Here is a 26,394-nt window from a genome sequence, read left to right as displayed (position 1 = left end):
ACGCAGCCCGCGTCCCCCGCAATGATCGGCTAATTATGAGAACCCACAGCAGCCTCAGGAGCGTTAAAACCTGTGTGTGCACCTGTCACATATGTGCATGCCGTGTGTCTGCATCTTCAGTGACAGACCGTTTATTGCATCTGTCTATTAAGTTCCACTTCTGCGTGTATCGTTATGAATGTGTTTATTCATGAATGAACCACAGTTTTATTTAGTTTACTGCTGTTGTAATCGATCTTTTGTCTCTTCTGCTCCTCCAGCCGAGCTATCAAGACCAACCAGGACCTTCTCCCAGAGACTCCGTGGACCAACATTGTGTACGATGATTTCTGGGGCACCCTGCTCACGCACAGCGGCAGCCACAAGTCCTTCCGTCCACTCTGCACCCTCTCGTTCCGCCTCAACTACACCCTGCACGGCCTGCGTCCCTGGGGCTACCACCTGCTGAACGTGGCGCTGCATGGCCTGGTGACGGCGCTCTTCGCGGCCTTCAGTCGCCCTCTGCTGGGCGGAGGGCTGTGGAGCCTGCTGGCCGGCCTCCTTTTCGCATCGCATCCCATTCACACCGAAGCCGTGGCCGGCGTGGTGGGGAGGGCGGACGTCGGCGCCGCCTTGTTTTTCTTGCTGTCGCTTTTCTGCTATTCGAGACATTGTGAACTCCGCGGGGACCCGCGCGGGGTCTTTGAGTCCGGGCGGTGCGGTGGCGGTGCCTCAGTCGCCTGGTGTTGGATGCTGGGGAGTCTGTGGTGTGCGACTGCCAGCATGCTGTGGAAGGAACAGGGGGTGACGGTGCTGGCCGTGTCGGCCGTGTACGACCTTTTCGTGTTCCAGAGACTCCGGCTTCGCCAGACGCTTCTCCTCTTGTTGGGAAAGGTATGTGAATGCATGTTACTGGGTGTGCTTGTGGTGTGTTCACTGACTTTGTCTTACAGGGCATTTTAGAACCTGGCCGCACTGGAGAGGCATATCATTAGATTTAGCTAGTAGCATGTCTGCACACATGATGGAACGATATTATATTTGTGCATTTATATTTATATTTATATTTTGCACACGTGATTATCTCCCCCATGTCTTTATAACAAAAACAACTGTTAAAAGACACCATGAAATGACATGATGTAGATTCAGATACAAAGACGTGGAGTCCACAGCCTGTTGAGCTAGGAGTTGCATTCAATGAGCCTCAGAAATGTAATCAATTCTGCAAAAACACATGCAACGTATCGTAATAGTCACTTTTACTTAATAAAGTGATATTTGACTCCATTCTATGACACTAACTAAACAGTCATTACACCACTGAGTTACTTACATTGTAAGGGATATTGTTATTGCAAGGCTGCTGGGGCAATTCATCTGCTTTTAAATGCTTCACACTATCATTATCATCGGCCAACCTCTGATATCCAGTTTCCTCTTCCTCAGCTCAGAGGTAAACCTAAGCCAGGCAGCTGTTCATGGTTCCTGTTTGGTGAATTAAGTTGTTGTTTTTTTTTCTGGTTCTCACTTAAGATTGTTTGCTTATGTGGAAGTGGTATGTGTTTTTGTCAGGTGCTGTGTGCCAGTGAAAAGCGACACCCAAAACGGAACTCTGCTCATTCATCATCCGCAAACAGGAAGAAACTATAACGTAGACGGGAGGGAGGTTTTTCCATTTCCCCAACGGCGCTGCCACCAACTCCAATTTGCCCGCGACCAAACATCAGATACAGGAAATGTGGCTTCTGAGTTAGCATCTCGGGCCTCTTACGTTCATGTGCGGTTACAGAGTGTGTTGAGCAGGAAAAACACGCGCGCACACATGTACGTGACTCCATTTCCCCCTCCAAACTGATGCTACACGAGTTGGACAGCCACGGTGCTGTGACTCATCTGATTATGGGGGATCAGTGTTTGACTCGAAAGCCTCTTTGCACAGACACTCCACATTTGATTAGGGAAACAGCTCCTTAGCTCCGGCATGATGGCCCTCGTAAAACGCATTAAACAAGCGTAATAAAAAGTCCCCTTGGGTTTATGGAGCAAGGACGGCCTGGCTCTGAGCGAGTGTTTGTGTATTCTGTGCTCGCTGCCGCACAAATTGTGACGTGGACACGCAAAGACTCTTATTTACAGTTTGCAGCCATATGAAAACACATTCTATTTAAAAAAAAGAGTTATGATCTCAGTCTTGGCAGGAGTGACTCACTCATGTGTGTCTTTTCACAACCCTCTCAAACTGTATTCTGGTGAATCATTTAAGAGTTCTTTTTTTAACATGATTGAGAGATAAGACAAAGAGACCCAGGTATGGTTTCTCAATCCTGGTCCTTGAGGCGTGTTTTTAGACGTTTCACTGACTCCAACACACTTGATTCAAATGATGAGCTCATCAGCAGAAGCCTGATAACGACCCCCCCCCTTTATTTTTTGGAATCAGGTGTGTTGGAGTCAGGGAAACTCCTAAAACATGGACGGCAGTGAGTCCACAGGACCAGGATTGAGAAACCCTGGTTTAACCCTTTACAGGGCACTATTGTAATTTCATTTTCATGTAGAAAATCAAGGTCTATGAAGGTACCGAAAAGAACATATACATATATGTATAAAAATAGACTAGAAAAAAACACAAATAAAGTGAGAGGAACATTTTAGGGTAGAAGAACATTCAGAAGGGTTAAGGGTTTGCTCACGAGACGAGATGACATTCTAACACAGAGTGAGTTCGAATGCTGCTGGTTTGTAAACGGGAAACAGAAAATAGCTTCTTCTTCTTCTGCAGGTTGAAGTTTCTACTGGCGGTAGCGGAAAATAATGATGTTTTCTCTTTACAGATTTACAGTTTTATTGTTAGAAATGAGTAAAATCAAGTCAATCTTGCCTTGTTTTTCCAGGCCATTGGTGCCGTGTGGGTCGACTGAAATCTAAAACAACATTTTCTTATATAAAAAAACGTTTAAGAAATAAATAAGACGATTCTTTTTTAGTACAGACGAGAATAGGACTAGCTTTCCACTTTGCTCCACGTGCTGAGTTAGAAAACTAGGTTTCCACTGTGCAAATGAGCATTTTTGCTTTAAGTGAAATGGTGCGATTTTTGACTGGCGTCTCTGGAGTTTTAGGTTTTGCTCTCATTAAATTGGCTTCTCCACAAAGAAAGTGTGTGTGTGTGTGTGTGTGTGTGTGTGCGTGCAAAGACTAAGAGACAACCCTGGCTATGTGAAGCACAAGGTGTTGTTATCTCTTACATTACAGTGGGAAACATTTCATCACCCTCGGTGCTTGACAGGAGCTGTTCTGTAAAAACACACACACACACACATTTCCTGTGTATTTATGATGCAGTAGAGTGGGGGACTATCATCATTCAGCCTCCACCCGTCTACCCAGACACAATAGCTCGGGACAGAATCTCTGCCACCCCCGCCACTAACCAACACATCTGGCTCGTTTATCACCCAGGCTAATGCCCTCCGATGTCGCCCCAGTCGCGGTTATCTTAGCGGGGCGCTCGTTACGCGCCGCGGCCAGACATGAGGGCAATTGTTTCCTCGATCATGAGCCAGACGTCTCAGGACGCATGGGAACACAAAATGGAGAGGGACGTCGAAAGAGAAGGAAACTATGCTCTCACTTCCTTTCCCTTTATCTCTCCTTGGTCTCTTACCCACTGTGCCCTAAAACGCCACCATCAGCGTGGGGGTCGTTGGTCCTGAATGGGAACATCTTTGGCTTGGAAAACTGCAGATTTTTCATCCCTTTTTCTAACAAAAAAAAAAACGAAGCGTAGAGAATTACCTGGCTGCCGCCGCAGACAATAAGCGAATGCAAATCAGCTCCAGTGGAACAGAGGAGCAGACGAGCTTTGACCGGCACTCCATTTCTCATCCTATTAACTCCCTAATCAGACCGAGATGAGATTTCAAATGAGACGATGAAGGACAGAGGGAGGGCGAGGAAGTGAAAGACGGGGACGTTTGCTCTGGAAGTGCTTCTTCCTTTTGAGGGTTTTTTGGTGGCAAAATCAACCTGTGTGTGTAATAAATGAGGCTTTAGGTTTTGGGAGATTGTTTGTATCTATTAGTACAATAAACAAGCAGAAGTGATTTAATTTGAAGTCACTTCAACGCTGAGCTGTGATTAACTAAAGTGTCAAGTCCTGCTTTCAAAGCTCTACATCACAGGTGTGAAATCAAATGAGAAATAAGACTTTATTAAACGCGATGCCCGTCTAATTCTCTCAAATACTGGAACACTTTGGGATTGTAGTCGCTGAATGAATGATGGCAGCTTCTTACCACAGGCACACGGATAATGGAGGGATTTGATAGTGTCCGTACCCATTTGCAATTTAAGTGTTATGGACTCCCTCCTCCTCATTTTGTGTCACTGAGCGCTGCAGGGCCCTCGCATTTCTTTCCGTGCGACCAGCTTATGGCTTGATGAATGTTGCGGCCAATTTTCCTGCCGCGGAAGCATCCGACTGTGAAATGACGCGTGGATGCTCTTTAGCCAAGAGTGCGTCCTCATTTTTCAGGTCACATCAAAGCGTCCCACCTCAGTCAGGAACATTTTTCCTCTTTCTCATCCCAAACCCACAAGGCTTTTATTTTTCACTCAGATATTCCACAGATAAATCAATATGTGTTATTTAAAACTAAACTGAGAGATTGGGCTAATGCCACCAGGTGTGCAAGCAGAGCAGGTGAGCTGAATCTTCCTAACCACCCAACTCCTCCAGTCAGATTTCTGCAAGGAGATGCTTTCACTCTAGTTGGGGGTTCCCGTTACCCCTAAAAACGTGCAAAACCTAAATATCGCAAGAAAGAAAGCATTTCACGTTTCTATGGTTTTGGAACAGTGAGAAACTTCATGTCCGGTGACGCCAGTGACGTGCAAATAAAAAAAAAAATTCTATATCGGAAAATTATCTCTTGAGAGCATGAAAAAACGTTTTATTTTTCTAAATTTAAGTTTTTGATCCAGGTTTTTTTATCGCGATATTTAGGTTTTCTCGGGAAACATCACATCTCATCTGTACTGAATAGAATTGCAGTTGAACAATGTGCCTGGTTTTGTGAACGCAGCTTTAGAGAAAGACCGGATTTCACTCTTGTTTTCTCGCCAGCGCTTTAAACGGGTATAATTACATCAGTTTCTCCAAAAATCTCCTCCCATGTGGTTTAAATCAAAGCAACTATGTCTTATATCAGGTTCCAACCCCTATCACAACTCTTTAACGCGACGGTTCTTTCATCGAGTAACAAATTACAAGCAAATTTACAAGAATAACAAATCAGCGTGATAAGATTTACCCAAATTGACACTTTCTTTCTTTGTTCACCTCGGATGTTTTAGTCTGGTGCGTAAACACGGAGCATGATGCAGATTAGAGAGTTTGTTGGCGTCGCCCACCGAGGAGCTGTCATGACGTCCTTCTTTATGTGAAGTCAGCGGGGGACACGAGTGGGTTTCTCCATGTCAGAGTCGGCCGTCGTGCTGCCAACTGTGCTGCTGCTGCTGCTGCTGTCGAGTGGCTTGGTGCTCTCTGGAGGACCCACAGCTCGTTGGAAAGAAAAATAAGAATTGGATTCTTGCCTCGTCGTACCTCTCATCACAGTTTAACGCATCGGTATGAGCGCTGCTGGATGTGCTTTCCATGCACGGGGAAGAATTGCCTCTTTGTGTCGGCTCCCAGTGCAACTTTAACTCCAAAAAAATAGCTGCCAGTGAAATTTTGACGCTGCGTAAAACACTTTCCTAGCTTAACTCCGTAATCTATCACAATTAAGCTTTAATGGCGAGATTTGACTCGAGAACTCTCATGATCAGCCTGGTGAGTTTGGAAAGAGTTATGAGGCATTCAAATTGGACACGACTTTAACAAGAGAAGTCCGGAAAAGACTTGTTCTCCCCCTGCTTCATACCATGTTTATACCCTGTCCTGCTGTTTCTTCAGACACTCTGCAAGGTACAGTGTCAACAGTGAGAGCACGCAGCGCTGCGTTTAATAAAGAGGGGAAGGTACTGATGAAGGCGAAGGCTCGACAGCTCCGCGTTGCATGTGGAAAGACGGAAAAAAGAAAAGCGGGGTAATAAATAAAACGGCAACGCTCTTTGAACTCGATGCGGACTTTCCAAACGAGGATCCAGTGCGAGGAGGAGATACACGTGTGGAAAAGTGTTAGGTTCAAAGGCTTGGAGCGAACAGGATGCTGCGTTTGACAGTTGGCTGGAGACGATGCCAGCCCGCGCTGAGTGGATACACAACAGATCGCGTGAAGGTCGGAGAGTCGGAGCCGAAACTGAACCGAGAGAGGCGTCTTGGCTCAGAGCTGGAAACCGTCAAGTGTCCGCACACAAGTCCGGTCGCCCTTGGATTCAGCCGTCCTTAGATAACCTTCCCATCTTTTCTCAGACGGCTGGAACTCCTTCTTTGCTCAGTAGTGTTAAAAAAAGAGCAAAGACTTTCCCCCCGTCTCTGGTTTCTCTTCTTTTTTTTTGTCGTGGCGCAATCGCAACTTTCCCCCACTAATATAAAGCGAAAAAAAAAAAACATTGGATGCTATATTGCAAGATAAGTTACAGGAATCTGCGGCTCAAATTAAAATCTTGAGGGAAATTAGCACTTGTTTGATCGTTTTTTAGCGTTTAAGACAAAAACACTGACTTCACTTCAAAGTAGCCCCTGGATTAACTATTGCTGTAACCTTTCGTTACAAAGCAGCACACATACAGACATATTATACCCATTTATATGATGTGCTTGTGGAATAGTGTTGTTATATAATGTGTAATAGTGTTTATCTCAGCGGAGAAGAAGCAGAGCAGAAGTCTTTGTTGTTGTCAAACACAGGTGTGGCTCGTCGTCTTAACGAGGCTGTGCTGACGACGTGCACCTGTGTGCTCGTCCACTTTAGCCAGTTTCAATCGAAATTCCCATATTTATCTTCAAGTGACGTGTATTTTCCATTTAAGGAGCGTATTAGGCAGGACAGGAGCACGCCGACGCTCCTCTTAACGCGTATCGACAGCGCATACTGGACTCGTTTGGAAATCAATAAACCAGCAGCTAACTGGAGCATTTCAGAGCAATTAGATGCAGCAGTTGATTTTGGGGAACGATTGAGTTGTTCAGAGGCGATAATGTTGAAGTATTGGAGATCTATTTTCAGAAAATGAGTTTAGATCATAGGTCTCAAACTGGAGTTCTGTCTGTATGGTTTTTGCGTCGTAAATATCCTATTTATGGTTCCATATCAAAACTAACTCTTTTATTTTGAAATGATGTGAAATATCATCATAAATATTAATACTTCAACGTCTTTTTCTCAAAAGGTTGTATTTCTTTTTGCACTTGACCGGTCCCTTACTGACCAAACTGGACACTCAGTGGCCCCTGGGTCATTTGAGTTTGAGACCCTCTGGTTTACAGGGGCCCCACGTGGCAGAAATGTTTTTTTTTTTGAGTACTAATTTCTGATAACTTATTCCAGGTGTTTATTTTGCAATACTCTCTAAACAAAATACTTTTTTAATTTCACACAGACAGGCTTCAGTTACGTAAGGTATTTAAAAAGCACAGCCGATGGTTGAAAACTGTTTTATCGCTGCGTTTGTAAATGACTGCGTCGTAAGTATCGAAGATCTATTTCCACCGGACAACGGAAGACTCTACCGAGTGGATGAGAAGATTAGTTTTGACTCAAACTCCCTCAGAGGCAGAAATTGTTTTGTTTTTTTTGCCTCACGAGGTTGAAGAGCACCAGCACTCGTTTTCATTCATAACTTATTCCAGGCGTTAATTACTCAATACTAGGATATTTTTTTTTTTTTATGCAAAAGTTTAATAAGTTTATGTTTGAAAACTGTTTTACTGCTGAGTTTGTGATCTCATAAAATAGCTGATCCAGACTCTCACTTTACAGTTGTGTGTGTGTGTGTGTGATCGATCAGGAAGTCAATTAAGGAACGATTTTGGAAATGGTCAAGGCAGCGAAGGGTAAAATGAAGCTCATTCACCTAAATACCACAAATGGCTTATCTTCTGATACCAAGCACAATTGGATTTCTCCGACAGTTTCCTCCCCTGACAGGCAATATGGGCTCATCCGTCAATAAGACCCCCCCACCCTCTTTGTGTGGAAGGCACTCTCTTATCCTCCGTGTACCACCTTTCAGCCTCCGAATCAATATCCAGTTTTCTTCTTCCACTCCCAGTTCCTTCCTCCGTCTCACAGAGGCACATCTTTGAATTTGTGTTTTCCATCTTCATCCTGACAAGTGGCTCTCTGTCAGTATACGTGTCTTCAAATTCACGTAGAACGAGAATTCAGTATTATCGGTATTAGTCCAGTACAAGTCAAAATCACTGAGATAATTGGATAAATAAATAGTGGCTTTCTGTAACTAGTTGTGCCTGTTGTTCGCAGCTTAGTTAACCTGGTTAAGGAAACATGGCTTTGCTGTCTTTACTCTGCAGAAATCAATCAGGCGAGTCAGGGAAAAACCTCTTATTGTAATCCCACTCAACACTGATTGTGATAACGCGACAAATCACCACCGACGTGTAAACTTCTCTCGCGCTCGTACAACTCTTAACGTCGCACGGGTTCAGTCAGAGTTCATACAACGCGAGAGAGGAAGCGGCGTCTCGGCCGCCGTTGTTCATCATGACGTACGATGTAAAAACCAGAGGGAACATTAATTATTACCAGCACTTTTCCTTTGTCCTGGCTGCCGCCAACAGTACGTCTTTGCCTCGGTGACGTTCCACTTTAATCAATGTTTAGTGAAAGGAGTGAAAACAGGCTTATCAATCCTAATGGATTTGAGAAAATATGGTATTGAAGAAATCTGACAGACAGGAAACAAAACAAAGACTGTCTCCCCGTCGTCGTCGTCACTACTGCTAGTCGCCCATTTCCCCTTTCTTTCCTTGCTGACACTGATGAATGTAATCCATTTCCAAACGTGGACAGGTCAACAAAGCCATCGCACGACCTTGTCATGTCCCTGTAACGACTGCAACTCCCATCGTGAAGCATCTGAAACGAATTATACTTTAATAACGTTAATACGTAGTAATAATAATAATGATAATGATAATGCATTTTAATTTCAAGCACCGTTTCAACATGCAAGGACACTTTAAAAAACAAACAAACAACACTAAAAGGAGGAGTTCTGTTTTATCACTGTGTCATTTGAGGAAATTTGAGGTGAACCAAGATTTTATTTCAGATGGGTGGGCATGTGGAATTTGGTGAGCTGCATAAATAGAGCAAAAAGTGTGATCCGCGAGATGGACATTAAATTTGTGGAAGCAATTGCCATGAAGAAGGTCGTTGATAAAAACGAGGGGGCCCCAGGACTGACCCCTGGGGCACACCTGTATTGAATACGTAGTTCCTGGCTTTGAATTTTAAGTCATATGCATCAGTGTTTCTGCTTTTTTGAGTCACCGAACTTTAACGTTCTCACCATTTCACTCCACGTATGTATCGACGCAGGCGTTAGGAGTTTAACGCCGCTTTGAGCTTGAGCTACTCGGACTCGGAGGCTCATAGAGAGACTGTTCAGTTGGTCAGCTTGTGACACTTCGGGGGCAAAGGTGTTGCGTGACAGAGAACCTAAATGTGATCATGCTACAGAATTAATACTCTTAATCTTAGAGATGTAAACAGCCATCTACATACCACTACAATAAAGCCCGATAAGCTGATTAGCGGTCACACTCACCGCAACTCTGACCCGGTGACAACACGAGGAATTAAGAGAAGAAAGTTGACCTCAACTAGATCAGAACTGGAGGGGAGAGGGGATTATTAATGTGAGGAATGATAGACGTAATCCTTGCACATCATATTTATACCTTTTATTTGACTTTTAACAGAGAGTACATAAAGAGACACAAGTGGACAAGATAAGAGTAGGAAATAAGAGATAAGTGGTATCAAGCCAACCTAATTAATAAAATGTTCCTTACATAGAGACATTCCAAATAATGCATCTTTCATCGCTTTCAAAACATCATATTCCATTAAAAATGATTATTTGCTTGACGTTTCTGCTGACGGAAAAATCCCAGTGTGTATAACTATGTCATATTTTACCGTTTTGGTGCTGACAGATCTGCGTTGTTTCTGTCCGTGCTGCATTAAAAGAAAAAAGGTCTGGAGAGTTTGCCAGTGTTCCTGGGGAAATGCATAATTAAGCTCCAGGCATCATCATCAAAAACATTCCAGAGATTGATTTATAAAGTGTCTATAAAGGGTTTTTGTTTTTTCAGTCAGAGGCGGATGTATCAAATCCCAAAATGCTCATACTCGTGTACAAAGTCAGGAATGTCTGTCTTAATGTCTTGGAGTCCACAGAGATTTAAAAATGCATTTCTAGGTCTAAAAATTAAAGACAAAAAGGCTGTGGCTCTGACCAAGATGTTGATCGAGGTCTTCTTCTCTTTCCTCTCCCTCTCGCTTTCTTCACTTCCAGAAAAAAGACGCGAGTGTTTTGCTGAGTCTCGGTACGCTGGCTTCCTGGGGAGTGCTTCTGCTCTTGGCTCGTCTCTACTGGATGGGCAACAAGCCGCCCAACTTCTCCAACTCTGACAACCCCGCGGCTGACTCGCCACATTTCCCCACCCGGGCGCTGACGTTCCTCCACCTGCCCGCCGCCAACGCCTGGCTCCTGCTGTGCCCCGACAAGCTCAGCTTCGACTGGTCCATGGACGCCGTGCCCTTGGTCAGAAGCTTGGCGGACTGGAGGAACCTTCTCACCGTCGCCTTCTACGGCGGTTTTCTCCTCCTGGCGTTGTTCGGCCTCCGCGGTCCCACCGTAAAAGTGAAGGAGGTCAACGGGAAAGGCCACGTCGCTAATGGGAAATCAATCACGAATGGGAATGGTTACCATGCTCCTGACACAAACCATAACACAGACCACGGGCCACCAAAGACCACCCTGAACGGGTCTGCCGGACTTCACCATTGCCCGTCACGGACTTCCCTGCCCCCGACAGAAAACCTCGTACTGTTTTCATTAAGCATCCTGTCGCTGCCTTTCATCCCGGCAACCAACCTCTTCTTTTATGTGGGTTTCGTAATTGCCGAGAGGGTGCTTTACATTCCGAGTATAGGGTTTTGTTTACTGGTCGCCGCCGGCGCGAGGACAGTGTACGTGAGACTGAGGACTAGAGGCTGCAGGGCCTTGCTGTTGTGTCTCTGTGTGGGACTAGTGCTGCTGAATGGACTCAGAACTGTGCAAAGAAACAGAGACTGGAGCAGCGAGGAGAACCTCTACAGGTCTGGGATCAGTGTCAATCCGGCTAAAGGTAAGAGGAGGACATTTTTTCCTCAATTTTCTTCAAGAAGGGCCAGATCAGGACTGAAATCTGGCCAATTGTCCTCTAGTGTGTGACTTCAAATATTACTGTGATGACAAGGCAAAGCAATGTGTCAACAAAGGCTGAGAAAAAAGATTTAGTGTAAACAGGTTTTTGAAGATTTGGGAAAAAAAAGAGAAGAAAATCTGCTGTGCAAATGTCCAGTGACGGAGTAAACAAGGAAGGCAACACATGAAACACATTTATTAGACCTCGACAACAGATGCATTGAATCTTTGCTTAGAAACACGGAACGTAAACTGGCTGATATTCAAGATAGTGGCGATTATTCACTGTGTAACAGATTTTAATCGCGGCGGCACAATTGCCACATGGCGCCGTTAACTGTGTATGTTTTACTTTTACAAATTGCGTTGTTTTTGCGTTATTTCAAATAGCAAATTTGATGAGAAAATTATGAATTTTCCAGCCCTAATAGAAATAAACAAACACTTGAAATTCTTTAACACCATAGCCTCAAAATGTCCGTCTGGACTTTTTTTGCCCATTTTTCCCAGAATAACTTTCAATATCTGGCAGTTATTCAAAAATAGTGTATTAACAAGTGAAGAAAATGAAGAAAAACACTGGGATTGGAAATTTGAACAGTATCAAACATATTTTTACTAAAATGTTTTGAGTCTTTGTTTAAATGTGCAAAAACAGGCCAAAAAAATTGAAACTATGTACAGGCACAATCTCCTCTCTGGTGACAAAGACGCTGAGAAACAGCGCGTGAGAAATTACAGTAACAAGCACACGTTGGCTTTAACGTGCAATTTCTTAGCTTTCAGAAACAGTTGGAATTTTTTCCGATTGCGTAATTACGGTGATGCAGTGTTAAAGGGTTAAACTAGCAAACTATTGTTAATGTCCTCAAACAAAGTGCCTTTTTTAAACCAAGTTACATCCATGACAAGGATGAATATGTTCTTCCAAGTCCTGGGAGTGCTGCCCTGAATGTAGAGCTGCGTAACAGACCCGTTGAAAGAAATAAGCAGAAAGGAATCGCGGCCCAGGGATGTTTTTGTAATATTATGTTTTGAAACGAGTAACGACCTTGTGTGTAACTCTTGATCGACACATCTCCCTCAGCCTGGGGCAACTTGGGGAACGTGCTGAAGAACCAGGGCAAGATGGCCGAGGCGGAGACGGCGTACAGAAACGCCCTGCACTACCGCGGGAACATGGCTGACATGCTGTATAACCTGTGAGTTTTTCCCTCCTCATCCTCCTCCTCCTCCTTCTTCTTCTTCTTCTTCTAATTCTTCCGCTCAAGTGTTTTTTTTGTGGCAGAACAAAAGAGGCAGAGACAGACGGGTGGAAGCTTACGGACGACAGCACAGAATTAGATCTAATACAGTAGGAGAGGAAGCGAGCGAGACGCGGAGCCAGCCGTGATGCAAGAGTGTGACAAAGGGAAAATAACTTGTGCGGTGGCTCTTTGAACCTTCAGCGGGTGATTTGATTAGTCTTTGCTTGCGCGGCCTGCGGGAGAACACAGAGCTGTTCCTAATCCTGCGACGTAAGGCGTCAGAAGCTCATAACAGACCCGTGTCCCTCTGCTGTCTGTCTCTCCCCAACTTCTCGCCCTTCCTCCTCAAGTGACAGTGTCAGAAAATTGAGAGAGAGAACGAGAACGAAGAGAGGAAAAACACCCAAATCATGGTGTTATTTAGCATTCTTCATAACAGAGGTGCTACGACATGATGGATGGTTGGGTAAATCCGGGGCCATGCTGCTGTTTTTGGGAGGGACTTTGTTCCATATCTGTATTTTTAAAGCTTTGAACCCAAAATCCTCCCACGTGACGTTGACTGCGCTGTAATTTTGGTCAGACCTCACTTTACCTTTTTTTCTCAGATTAAAAATAGAAAATCCACAATCCACTGTTGTTTTCACTCAGTTTGTGCCTTCTGTTTGTGTATCAGAGGTTTGCTGCTGCAGGAGAACGAGCGCTTTGGCGAAGCGCTGCATCATTACAAGCTGGCCATTGGGAGTCGGCCGACACTGGCATGTAAGTTAACAACGAATAAGTTAAATCTAAGAGGATTTTGTTTTACATGACTCACTCTGTGGATCAGTTAATCCTTAAGGCCTTGGTATACTTGCACGCACAGCTAGCTCGGATCCAACGGAACGGTATGACGCGATTTACTGCAGGCTATTGACAACAGAAGAAGTATTCGCCAAGGATAGTCATCCGACCTTCGACTCCCCAGACGGGTCCGAGGGAGCTGTAGTATCGTTCTCTTCTTCTTTGGTATAGGAATGCGTCCTATTCCCTGCGTCCAGACTTGTACCGCCACCCGATGGTGAAGTGGGATAAAACAGGACCTACATAATCAGGCTTTTTTTCGTCTTCTTACGTGTTGTTGAGTCAACGTTGCGATTAATTATTTATATTCGATTTTTAGTCGTGATATAAAGTAGCAATAATCGTGCAAAGGTCACCAAATTAGACCGTTTGTCGCAAAATTCAGTCCCAATTTTAAACATTTGGAGTACTTTTTGCTCAGGTGTGTTTATATTTGTAGGTTGCCTAGGTTGTGCTGAAAAAAAGGATATAAGACACTGTCCTTTATTGCACATTCTTATAGCCTTTGTATACACTGTTCGTTTTAACATAGTAATGTAAGAAAGCAAGCCAAAATGCTCCGTGTTCTAATGGTTAAACACTAACTAATGTGTTGTCTCTGCTACATTATGTATTCTTTTGCCATTTTAACCGCCATATTCAGGCCATTTCAGGTTGACGGGCAAACGATGGGACTCAATCTCACACTTGAGTGCTCCCATGTGGGACGAGTGTCCATCATTTCCATTACCAAGGACAATCGTGGGAGGGAGGACAACTTCAGTTCTCCTCTAGCTTAATCGCTTTTGTGTTCATTTCTGCCTTTGACCTCTGTCCTCTCTCCCGCTTTCAGTGCATTATTACATTTCCAGTTCCAATCTCGTCCACATTCTCCTCTTTTGTTACTCCATTCAGTGTCTCTCTGAACAGGTTTATTACCAGTCTATATCCTCCTTATCTATCACGTCTGTCTGTGTATCTGTCTGTCTGTCACACAGCGGCCTACTTGAACACGGGAATCATCCTCATGAACCAGGGCGCCCTGGAAGAGGCCAGACGCACCTTCCTCACGTGTGCCGAGATCCCAGACGAGAACTTGAAAGACCCCCACGCCCACAAGAGCTCCGTCACCAGCTGCCTCTACAACCTGGGGAAGCTGCTTCATGAGCAGGGCCAGCAGGAGGTCAGCGTCTGTTAGTTTAGGGACATGATATTAAGAGTTTTTATACATTTCCTCAACGTAAAATGCTTTTTCAGGGCTACAAAAACAAAATGACTTTCAGTTTTAAGTGATTATGCGCTCATAGAAAAACATATCTCAGTGTCTTTGTTTTTGTTGTTTTTTTTTGCTCTTACAGGAGGCCCTGTCTGTTTATAAGGAAGCGGTGCAGAAAATGCCCCGACAGTTTGCACCACACAGCCTTTTTAACATGATGGGTAAGTTGCCAGTTTTCGGCCTCCTTCGTTTCATATTTTTCTTTGCTCTTGTTCTTCCGTGAAATCTGAGCTTTAACCTGTTGCAGAAAACAAAATCGGAGAGTTTTTAAAACCGTTTGATAAATGTGTGTATTGACTGTTTCCTCCTGAAGTCAAGCTAATCCATGAAATAAACAAATTGTTATTGTACCTTGTACCTTGGAAGGAGGTTCAGTGTTTTTATTAGTGGGTATTAGTGTGATTTCCAGGGCAAATCCTCTTAAAAATGTGTGTAATTTTACCCCGGGGGGGTGGACTGCATGTTGTGAGATCAAACAAGTTCACAAAAAAAAACATTCTTTCTCCGAAAACTGGGTTTGCAGAGTCATCATTTGTGTTTATTGAACATACAGTACGAGGAAACCCAATGGATAATAGTTCATTGACACTTTATTGACCTTATTGTTCTTTAATAACATAATAGGAATATGAGGAATAAATAATAAAATTCAAATATATATATTTTTGTGCTTATTTTAAAGATAAAAAGACAAGAAAATGTCTTTTTTTTGTGCTTTTGTCCATTTTTCCAGAATAACTTTTAATATCTGGCATAATAGTATAATAATAATTAAAATAGTGTTTTAACTGTTTACAATGAAGAAAAACTTTTATTAACATTTGGAACAGTATAAAACTGTTGAATATTTCAAGTAACATTTGTTTGTCTCAATGTTCCTCAATGTCCCAAAACTGCCGGTCTTCCTGCAACAGTGCGAGTGAATTTACCGTAACAACCGCACGTTGGCTTCGACGTGCAACTACTCAGCTTTCAGAAACCATTGGGTTTTTAGTGTGTTGATTAAACAAAATGAATAAAATAGTAGACTACGGTGCAGTAACTGAGAATCTGATGTGTGGTTTGTTCCAGGTGAGGCTCACATGCGGCTGAATCGGCTGGAGGAAGCAGGTCACTGGTACAGAGAGTCCCTCAGGGCCAAGCCTGACCATATTCCAGCTCACCTCACGTACGGCAAACTCCTGTCCATCATTGTAAGTCCACTGACACACACTCACACACACTCGCTGAGGAAGAAGACAAAACATTGTCCAAGTACTGATTGCAGTGATTAATGACCTGGCTGAGTGTAATTTAAAGAAGCAGAGTGAGAGAGAGAGTGCAGCGATAAACGGCACTCCCTGAAAGACTTAGCGGAGCATTGATGCAGTCAAGTCATTCCAGAGCCTGGAGAATTGGGATAATTGTTCATTGTTTGACTCTCTGATCAGTCGTCTCCAGGGGGAACGTGTAATCCACTTATGAATAAAGTGTTTGACCACCTTTGGGTGTGACCTTGTATTGAGCCTGATCCAGGACCAGGACCCAAAGAGCTTCATCATGACATAGGAAGGTCACAGACACAGCGAGGACATTTCCATGCACAGAGTTTGAGTTACTTTGTCAGTAATTGGTGTTTTATGATTGATCTAGAAATTTAAATTTAAAAAGTTCTTCTTTTGTATTTTGGCTTTGTTTGTTATTTCCGGGTCAAATTGTGCAAACCTGCACGTCTGAAATGTAAAAAAGTACATTTCTATATCAGAAATTGACTTTTGATACTTAAGTACAGTAAATGTATCATATACTTTAAGACTTTTACTTAAGTAATATTATAAAAAAAGTGACTTAAACTTCGACCAAAGTCATTTTCTGGTAACATACTCAAGTATCCGAGACCGCTCTTGTTACCTTATCCTTTTTAGTGTGTTTTCTCATGTGGAGACAAAAACACTTCCCGTCCAACAACACATTCATGTGACGACAGACGTGTTCACAGCTGCGTCGAGTTTAGACGTGGGAGCCGGACCGCGTGCCCCTCCGCGACCTCTCCGGAGATGCTCGACCTCTGTCCTTCCACGGCCTCGGGAACTGAGAGAGGACTTGACCAACCTGCTGTGCCTTTCTCTCACACGCTCTCACACACACTTGCAGCTGCAGTCCCTCACGGGCCTTTTAAACCTCCGTACTGACCGCTTCCCCCTCGTTGTTGAGAGATTTGGAGATACACACACACACACACACACACACCTAAGGCACAGGTTCAGATTAGAGTGGACATCTGCTCCGCTCCCTGAGGCTCGGGGGCTCCACACATCCACGCAGGGCCCTGATTCACAGGTTTGAGGAACAGGAGATTGGACGGACCCTGGACACTCAGGCCAGGTTGATGGCCTTATAATGCAATTACTTTGCTTCCTTATTGAATCACTGCGCCACCTTTTTTTTTTTTTGCAATTCTGCGCCCGGAATCAACCCGACAACACAGACGAAGGAGAGGCGAGGGGGAACCGAAAGCCTCGCACCGGGGTTCGCGCCACAACACGCTGCCGGAGTTCAAAGTGACCGGCTCGTCTTTCTTTTACAGGTGCAGTGAAGTTAGAATTAGTGAGACACTAATGGGTGGAACACATTTTGCAAACAAGTTGACGAAGAAAGAAGATCTTTTTTGTCTCACTGTCTTCAGTCATTTGAAAAATATGGAAGAAAAGAAAGGAAAAGTACGACAAGTGATCGTACGACGAGGTCCAGGATCTTTCGAGCGTATTTGCGTATTTTCCACCCATCAGCGTTCTACGGTACACAGCCCCGCCCCTTCTAGAGTTCCCGGGTAATCTGAAAATTCCCCATTCACGAGTAAAGTAGATAGTTCTTTGGGGTCGATTTTGGTGGTAATTTTGGTGCAAAATCCCTGGTTAATGAGAAAAGTTCCTTTTTCCACATTCAGAGTTAACACATACACTTAATCTCACTTAATTGGAGCTTTGTCACCTGTTAATATGGTTTCGATTGTAAATTCACGCCACTGTGCCGCTTTCCAGAGGCTTTTTGGAAGAAGTAAAATCAAGATGTTCCACACGGGAACTCCACAAAGCTGGAACCCGATTGTGTTCTGCTCATCCGCGTTCCGCTCACCCTCCGGCTCAAACAGCGAGTGCAATTCCCAAAGCCACTAATTTGCTTTGTTCCCCTCAAAGTCAAAGGCCTCACAGAGGCGTGGAGTGTAACAATAGAGCCCTTTGTCCGTCCGATGGGTGCGACTGTGGTCAGGCTGTCTCTGGTTTATGCCTGAGGTTCCGTGTTGAAAGAGAGCACGTACAGTATAAATGAGTGATAAATATATCACTAACGGGTCTAGTAAATGATGACCTGCATGAACCCGAATGGACCGAGCGACTCTCGCGCTCACGTCTGATGGATTACAGTGAAAAGGGTTCAATGGAACGTAAAGAGACGGCGCTCGCTCACTCATTCAAAACAAAACAAAAACCTAATCAAGCAAAGCTAATGTGCGCCGTGTTGTCCGATAATATGGAAATGTGGCGGTGAAACAAAAGAGGGGAAGAAATTAGAATTGCAATATACATGAAGAATTACTTACAATCAGTTTTTCCAATCCACTATTATGTTGTCCATCCATTTCAATCCACATAACTCACCTCATGCAGAAACTGACTGATAATTATTCACTTCATTCTCGTTTGAATTTCTTTCCTTTTGCACATTTCAGTTGTGATTTAAGTATAATGGCTGGTCTTATTGTTTTACGATCCCTCTGGTGAGTTTTTATTTTTTTTATTTTTTTTTTACTACATTTAGAAACATAATGGCCAGTGGGAAACGTTGAGGTTTCTCAGTAATTTGCAGAGATTAAAAGTGTAGCTCACAAATGCTTTATTGTCAAAAAAAAAAGTATTCACGAAAGGAAAAGCTCTTTGCCAGCGTGGCGTCAGGTTGGTAGAGAACACGTGTTTCATCTTCCTTTTGTTTATTACTGATGTCGTTCTCCTCGTCAACCGTGTCGCGCTTTGGTTCCAAGTTCTGTGCCTCTTTTTTTGTTGTTGTATTTTTGTGATTTTTCAGCTTCTTAAATGTGAATATGTTCCCATTTCTTTGCCCCACGTAGCAAAAAAAGCAGCGAGTGCACGTCAAGGAAGATGTTTTATTCCAAAAGCGCCTTGTGTTATCTTTAAATATCCTTTCACAAAAGTAAAATATCAAGCGTAAACAATGATTTCCACGTTTTTTTGTTCCATTTAGGGGCAGACGAGTGAAGCGGAGAAGTACTTTCTCAGAGCTATTCAACTAGACCCGACAAAAGGAACCTGCTACATGCACTATGGTAAGAATACCTAGCTAGCAGTGCTAGCTAGAAGCAGTAGCGCTCACTTTCCGTGAGTCAGAAATGGTACATTCTTCAGTTTTTAAATAAATCCCATGTTTGACCAGGTGTTTAGACGCTGTCTGTGTCTAATTGTGTGAAGTGCAGCCACACTTTCGACCGCTTTCGGCTCGCCGCTATCGCCGTCGTGCTCTCGTAGTCTCGCGGCGCGGCGCTCTCACATTCTGGCGCGCTCTCGCGGACATTTCAAGCACCGATTTATGAAAAGCCAACCGATACTCGGTAGTACCGACGCTAATTGGTACCAAGTACAAAAAGTCCTGGCTTTGTACCAGGTGAACTCGTTAATTTATACTTATTATTATAGTGTGATTTAATTGTTCTACTTTTCAGCAGGTGAATCACTCTTTGTTTATTTTCTTGCTCTCCCTCTGTGTACGTTAGTCGTGGGGGAAGACACATGACATTTGTTCTTTAACCTGATAAGGGTTTTTGAAAAGAAATTCAAGGTGCTAGCTGTCGGGGGGAGTCTCGGCTCATTTACACGTCACCGGTATGGGCTGTTTTGAGACGTTGCAGACGACGCTGACTCGCATTCAAACAGTGAGTGCAGACCGCTCTCTGTTTATCTCAGCGAGGAGATGGGGTGAGTGTACACCGCTTACTGCTCGCGCTCTCAACGCCGCGTCTCCGTGGCGCTCCGTGGCGCTATCTCCAGGATATTCATAGGAAATGAAATCTTGCACTGAAAGCACCATTGTGCTTTGTCCCCTTCTCCTCATTCATATCTCCCCAATTCCTCCCGGTGCTTTCTCTGCGCGGGGATATCTCGGGCTCTGAGTGTAGTCTGGTTCCTGCGTTGCTGTCTTTGGAAGCAGCCGTTTCCCCTTCACCCTCCGTTTATCTGCCTGTTTTCCTTTTGCACTGTTATCTTGTAGCGTCTTGCCTCATAGGTGATGTTTATTTGCTTTGGTACTCTCCTTTTTATCGCACATCTGGCAGCTTTAGTTCTCCCGTGTTTGCTGGATGAGCTCCAGGTGTGTGTGTGTGTGTGTGTGTAAGGACAGAGTGATGATATCGGTGCACATTAGATGTACACACACACACACACACACACACACAGAGACACACGAGCGCAAGGAAGCGAGGACACAGAAGGTGATTGCTGAGGCAAGGCCCTCTTTCCTGCCATTGTTCCCAGAAACACATTTAAACTCAAACCGCGTACGACCCGATTCCAAAAAGCTTGTTTTGAAAGCTTTTAGTGAGAGACTTGTGACTGACTCCCACAGGAAAGCACATTAAACACCTCCACCATAACAGTCCTTCACTCTTTTAAATGTGTTATGTCCTCCTCCTGCATTTCCCGTGTCTCACGTCTCATTAATTTGTCTTATCTTTTCCCCATCTGCCTCCATCTTTGCCTGTTTCTCATCTTCCTTGTCCTTTCACTTCATAATCACTTCACAAATAAGCAAAAAAGAGCCTCTTTATTTTGAAGAAAACTAGAAGTTATGGCCTTTTAGGTGTGACAACGACATTAGAAAGAACTCGACCCATGACAAAGAGAATAAACACTTTGAGACTTTGTCCTTTCTTCTCTCCAGGTCAGTTTCTACTGGAGCAGTCGCGTCTCGGCGAGGCCGCAGAGATGGCAGAGCGAGCCGCCGAGCTGGACAGCTCGGAGTTCGACGTGGTCTTCAACGCCGCTCACATGCTCAGGTGAGCGCGGCACCGAAGAGTCAAACAACGCGCAGACCACCAAATAAATGTTTCTTTCCAGAAACGTGAAAAAAATAAAGTTTGCTGCTGTGCTGCTTCACCATTTGTGGGTTTACTCCGCACCACAGCTATTTAATAAACGACACCGATGTTATATAGTCAAGTCAATGTTCTTTCTATGGAAATAGCTGCCACGAGGCTATTATGTATTACATATATAAACAGCATTACAGTTTCACTCCATCATGGCGATATTTCAGTCCAGGGCTTGTAAAGAAGCCATTGGAGAATTCCCTCTTAAAGTTTGGCAAGCAGGTATACACACACGGCTCATGAGTCTTAAAAGGTGTCAAAATAGACTGGGCCTTTTACTTCCAGCAGCTGAGGGAACGCCGGAGCGCTGTGGCTTCATTCCTTTTTGCTCGACATATCTGGGAAAGTCATTACTGCTCTAAAGTCTTTGGGCCTGGCTGTGGTTTTGCCTTTGGAAACGCCGACTTGCATCCGAATGACAGATCATTTCGCCTGTGTTTCTGGTTATTTACTGCAGAGACTCGCTGTGACGCGACTCCAAACAGATTAGGATCAGGCTTGTAAAGTAAACGCGACACACACCTGTCATTTTGGCTGGACTTAAAGTGAAAGTCGTTATTAAAAGGGAGCGGCAAGTCTTGGCTTGTTTGACGTGCGAACAGAGTGAAAATGTAGCCGGTATGAGACAAATAAAGTGAGACTGATATGTACTACACGTTTAATATTTAGTTGTTTTAGGAGCCTGACGTCCTCCTTTTTAAACGACACTCTCACTGGACTTGAACAAGACCAAGGTGATGACTTTGAAATGTCTCGTTTATGTATTTGTTGAATTCAATCATTTGGACATAACACCAGAGGAACCTTATGGATAAAGATATGTGCAATATGAGAGTAATGTGCAGGTTTTGACATGATTCATAAATTTCTTTTTTTTGCATTTTACCTGATATGAATATGAAAACCAGAGTTTTGCATGAGTGCAATATTCTGCATATGAGTTGAATAATCGTTGTTGTTTTTCTACGTCTGTTCTTCGTCTTTTCCAGGCAGGCCAGTCTGAACGAGGCAGCAGAGAAGCAGTATGAACGCGCCGCCAGCCTCAGACCAGATGTAAGTAGCCGGGCTGGTGGGCCTGTTAGCACCTCTCTAGGAAATGCACACACACACACACGCGCGAGCGTCTGTACTGTAAATTCAATTTACAACGCACAGCATATTACCCATCATCTTGACATTATGCTTTAGTGCTGTTATAGGACTGTTGTTCCTGGCAGAGAGTGATCCATTTTTTAATATGAAATGGAAACTGTGCATAGGTTAATGGCTGGGAAACAGCACCTCGATGTGCTTAAGCAAACACAACCCCCTCCCCCCACCCTCCCGCCACCCGCCGCCGCCGAAATCACATGTAGAATCCACATTCTTGATCATTACCGTGTTACGACGGAGTGAAACAGACGCGGCTTTATGACATACGGTCTGCGTGGAAGTCAACAGATGCGGCTGAGGAAGTCGGGGCCCTGTTATTTGTGGTATTTGTGCCGCGCATGAATCGGTCATGTGAAATGGAAGCGGTGTATATGGATGGACGAGTCTGGGAGTAGAGTCGCTGGGGAGCGGCTTCCTGCAGTCGTTTGTCATGTTAGCCTGTGCGGTGCTTTACTGGAGTAACGGCGTTATGTTGTTGAGCTCTGTGTTTCAGATAAAAACTAGCACCAGAACATATCATGTTCCCCATCTGTGTTCATCTTAATATATTATATATTTTTAAAAATGATTAATTCCTGTGCCATTTCTCGCTTAATACTTCATTCATTCCCCGTCTGTTAGCATAGCTGTTAGCATAGCAATAAATATTTGTGGCGTACTTTACCTAAATTGTGTCAACACTCAATATCATGAAACATTAACGTTGTTTTAGCGGGTTTAAGGTTCATATACACCCCAGTATACCCGGTTTAAATTCATTATTTTGTTTCCCGTTTGTTCTTGTTAGCCTTAGCTAACAAAACCTAACTAGTTTTCCGCCCACTTGCAATATCAGAACATTTTGAACTGGTGTTTTTCCTCTATTTTCTTCAGCTACAATCTTTCCAGAATCTTTGCCAAATGCAGAAATAATTCCTGAGATAAATGTTTATTTTTTGGTTAGATAACTTCTGTCATTTAGCTTCTTTGCCTTATTAAAATCCAGACAACGGAGGTAAGTCTGTTTTAATTTCATTTAGATGAATTATATATTTTATTCTACAGTCAGTCATAATTCACTGGATGGAAAGCTCCATGTGCACATTCACACTGAGTTCCTCTCTTGTCATTTGTCGTGTGTGAAGCGTGTCTTGTTGACATTTTACCCGGCACACGCCATCTGCTCCCGTGAATGAAAATCTCTCAAATATCGTCTTAATCCAGTGGCTCTCGGGTCATGAAAGATTCAGCTCTCGGCACACGCGCCAAGAAAGGCAATAATCGTGTGCCTCCAGGGGGGAAAGGCTGTTACGACCCCAGGGTCGTGGCTTCCTTTTCCCTTGCTGTGTCTCAATCCAGGGTCTGGATTCTCCCAAGTGAGCAGCAGACGGAGGAGATGACTCTGTCAGCTGCTCGCTCAGGAGGAGACGGGAGGCATGCGCTGTGTGAAATGAGACTAACGCGGTTTAAAAGTCCTGACTCACAGTTCCTCTGCCTCTCGAACAAGTGCACAAGTGGACAAAACATGGGACAAGTACAACCATTTCCCTGAAATGTTAGAATTACTTACAAATATAACTGATCGCCACACATATTTCTGATTGGAACAACAGATAAGAGAGAGCATTCGTACATAAACACAACATTCCACCAGTGCAGTCAACTCTATAATCATTATTAATTATGCAGAACAAACACAGGTTTGACCAGGTCAAATAAACATGGCTTTATTTATTTATTCATCTAACACGGACAGCGAATCCACACTTGGACCCTGGATTGAGACACGACAGCTTCTGTTTCTTGCATGTGAGTGTGAGATGGGATGCAGGTGTGCCTGATTGATTGAACGACATGTGTGTGTGTGTGTGTGTGTGTGAGTGTTTCGGTGGATCCTGGGAGCTGATTGGTCCTGCACAGGAGGCTCAAGTATAAGAAGCCTGATTATCCCAGCTGCGCTCGACTTCCCTTGAATCGCTGACAGTCAGACTGCTAGTAGACGTTTTGTACTTTGTTTGTTTTTTTTTAAAGCAACCTTTACAATAGTTTGTTTTGTCTTTTGTGGTGGTTTCCTGGAAGTGGGGAAGAGGGAGTCAGGTTTCCCCCGAGCCCCGGTTGTAACAACGGTCCAAAACACAGAGACAGATAAAGATTTACGATATGACCATCATCACCGCTGTCACATACACAGACGGTGTCTAAACATGCCTCTGTTTCTGGTGATCCATTACAGATTGTAGGTGTGAGTGTGGGAGTGGATGGCTGTCATTTAAAGTGGAGGATAGAATAGCAGAAGATGAGTGAGAGTGAGAACAACATCTCTACTGCTTCACAAAGCTCCTCGTTGTTAAGACAAAGTTGGAGCCCTGAAATTAAAATGACATTAATTTGCTGTACTGGGGGAAAAAAAGACCGTACCGCATCTCCCGTCTCTGTACGACTGCATTAATTAATTACATTATCAGCCGCATCCAGGCCTGGAAATGTTCCAAGCTTGTGCTTCATCTCTTCTGAGAAGCGGCACGCGGACTAGTGAACACGTTCAGGGTTACAGGAGTTATTTTTGTGGTGAAATCTGTGAACTAGTTGTCAAGTTGCGAAGCATATGTCACGGAGTGAGGACGAAGGACTGGGAACGGGGCCAGGCCTGATGAGCTTTTGGGCCTGTCACCATTTCCAGGGTTGGTACACTCATCCAAGGCCAGAGGATTATTTTATTAGTTGTAGTTGTGTAACTGTGTTCAAGTTCTCCTCACTTTACAGCACCACCATGTCCTACCTTTTTGTCTGTCTCCTCTTCCAGTATCCAGCCGCCTTGATGAACCTCGGCGCCATCCTCCACTTGAACGGCAGACTCGCCGAGGCAGAGGCCAACTACCTGCGCGCACTCCAGCTCAAGCCCGACGACGTCATCACCCAGTCCAACCTGCGGAAGCTGTGGAACATCATGGACAGACAGGGCCTCAGGACTAAGCACGGGCTCGGGGCGCTGAACTGAGAGAAGACGCTGAGCTGCCGCTCTGTAAATGCTGACGCAGCGTCCTGCACGGGGTGAAGCAGGAGAGCATGTGGACATAAGAAGGTGTCCAGAGGAGAACAATACCGTACATCACTCCGCCGGTGCTGTACGTCGACTCAAACTACTAAAACTCTGTGTCAAATCTTTGTACAATATTTCCCGTAAGTGATGCTTAGTTCTTGAACGATAGAAGGCAAATCGTTGCAAAGTCCAAAAACAAAAAAGGGAGACAAACACTTTGAGGTGAAAGGTTGTTTTTTTTTTTAAATATCAGCGGAATATAATCTAATATAGAGAAAAACTTGTAAGATGTTTAAGAGCACTCCATTTGAAAGTTGATGTAGCCAAAAAAAAAGTGTGAAATGGGTTTTGAAGGTGTCAACACTGAGATGATTTGTTTTCAAGGGTATTTCAAGGGTATTTCCTTCTTAATGTTCTCCTTGAGGCTACATTAACCACTACTGACATGACACACATGAATATGCTACCAAGCGTACATTGTTTTTTAGCTTAGTTAGAGAAAATTCACAAAAAATACCTGACTTTTCCCTCTTAACGCAGCAAAGCTTGCCAGTGCTTAGACATCTTCAGGTACTATCGCTCATACCTAGTGCTCCACTCTACAAGTGAAGAGCAGGCTTAAAGGTCCATTGTGTAAGAATTAGTGACATTTATTGACGAGAATGGAAGTGGCCACCAACAGAGAGGCCCCCGTAAAGCAAGTATCCGTAAAAGTCTTATTCTAAAGCTAAAGAAAATGAAGAAATAGGTAAAAACACACACATATATAGAGATACCTGTTCAATTTCCGCCAATAAAACGTTCCTAAACGTGACACGCTGGACCCTTAAAGCCTAAGTTGTGACCAGTCACATCCTGTTCTGAGATAATGAAGGTGTTTTTTTTATTTTTAAAAGCCTGTGACTGTAAACACATCCTCAGCGGTGCCAAAGCTTGTACCGAGTCTTTTACGCCTCTCGTGCCAAGCAAAAAGTATTGTTTTGTGTTCCTCAATTTGTGTGATCAAACGATCAAAGTTAATTTATTATTATTATTATTATTATTATTATTATTGTTGTTGTTATTAATGTTATTTTTGCGTATGTGAACACTCGAACACTGTGCCGTTTCACTGTCACTTTCGCCCAGCCCACTCCTGTTACTCCACACAGATCATTTTCATTTGTATTACTTGTTTGTTTGTTTGTTTGTTTTCTCTCTCTGCTCAGGGACGTCAGGTTGTGATTCCTGTCACAGACTGAGTTTGTGACAGAGAGGTAATTAGGTATTTTTTTAAATGATTGTGATATTTGGTTAAATTATAGGAGGTGTGTAGCTCGAAATGTACTGTGTTTTTGTAAAGAATCCACAATAAAAATGTGATTAAAAATGA

At 43.8% G+C, this 26,394-nt stretch overlaps 1 protein-coding gene across 1 annotated transcript in view; it reads left to right on the top strand.

The window, feature by feature from the left end:
* Positions 1 to 26,394, top strand: part of tmtc2a (transmembrane O-mannosyltransferase targeting cadherins 2a) — a 51,213-nt gene extending 24,819 nt beyond the window's left edge. Inside the window, exons 2-12 of the mRNA XM_044021629.1 lie at positions 261 to 873; positions 10,477 to 11,311; positions 12,458 to 12,572; positions 13,294 to 13,379; positions 14,438 to 14,622; positions 14,798 to 14,876; positions 15,787 to 15,908; positions 18,955 to 19,036; positions 20,644 to 20,758; positions 21,841 to 21,904; positions 24,786 to 26,394. Of these exons, the coding sequence (XP_043877564.1) occupies positions 261 to 873; positions 10,477 to 11,311; positions 12,458 to 12,572; positions 13,294 to 13,379; positions 14,438 to 14,622; positions 14,798 to 14,876; positions 15,787 to 15,908; positions 18,955 to 19,036; positions 20,644 to 20,758; positions 21,841 to 21,904; positions 24,786 to 24,980 (2,491 nt within the window). The 3' untranslated portion in view covers positions 24,981 to 26,394. The remainder of the gene's footprint in view (positions 1 to 260; positions 874 to 10,476; positions 11,312 to 12,457; positions 12,573 to 13,293; positions 13,380 to 14,437; positions 14,623 to 14,797; positions 14,877 to 15,786; positions 15,909 to 18,954; positions 19,037 to 20,643; positions 20,759 to 21,840; positions 21,905 to 24,785) is intronic.

The sequence above is a fragment of the Solea senegalensis genome, linkage group LG3 (genome assembly GCF_019176455.1).
Source record: "Solea senegalensis isolate Sse05_10M linkage group LG3, IFAPA_SoseM_1, whole genome shotgun sequence".
NCBI classification, from domain to species: domain Eukaryota; kingdom Metazoa; phylum Chordata; class Actinopteri; order Pleuronectiformes; family Soleidae; genus Solea; species Solea senegalensis.
Note: the sequence above shows the minus strand (reverse complement) of the source record. Positions and strands in the feature narration are given on the sequence as shown.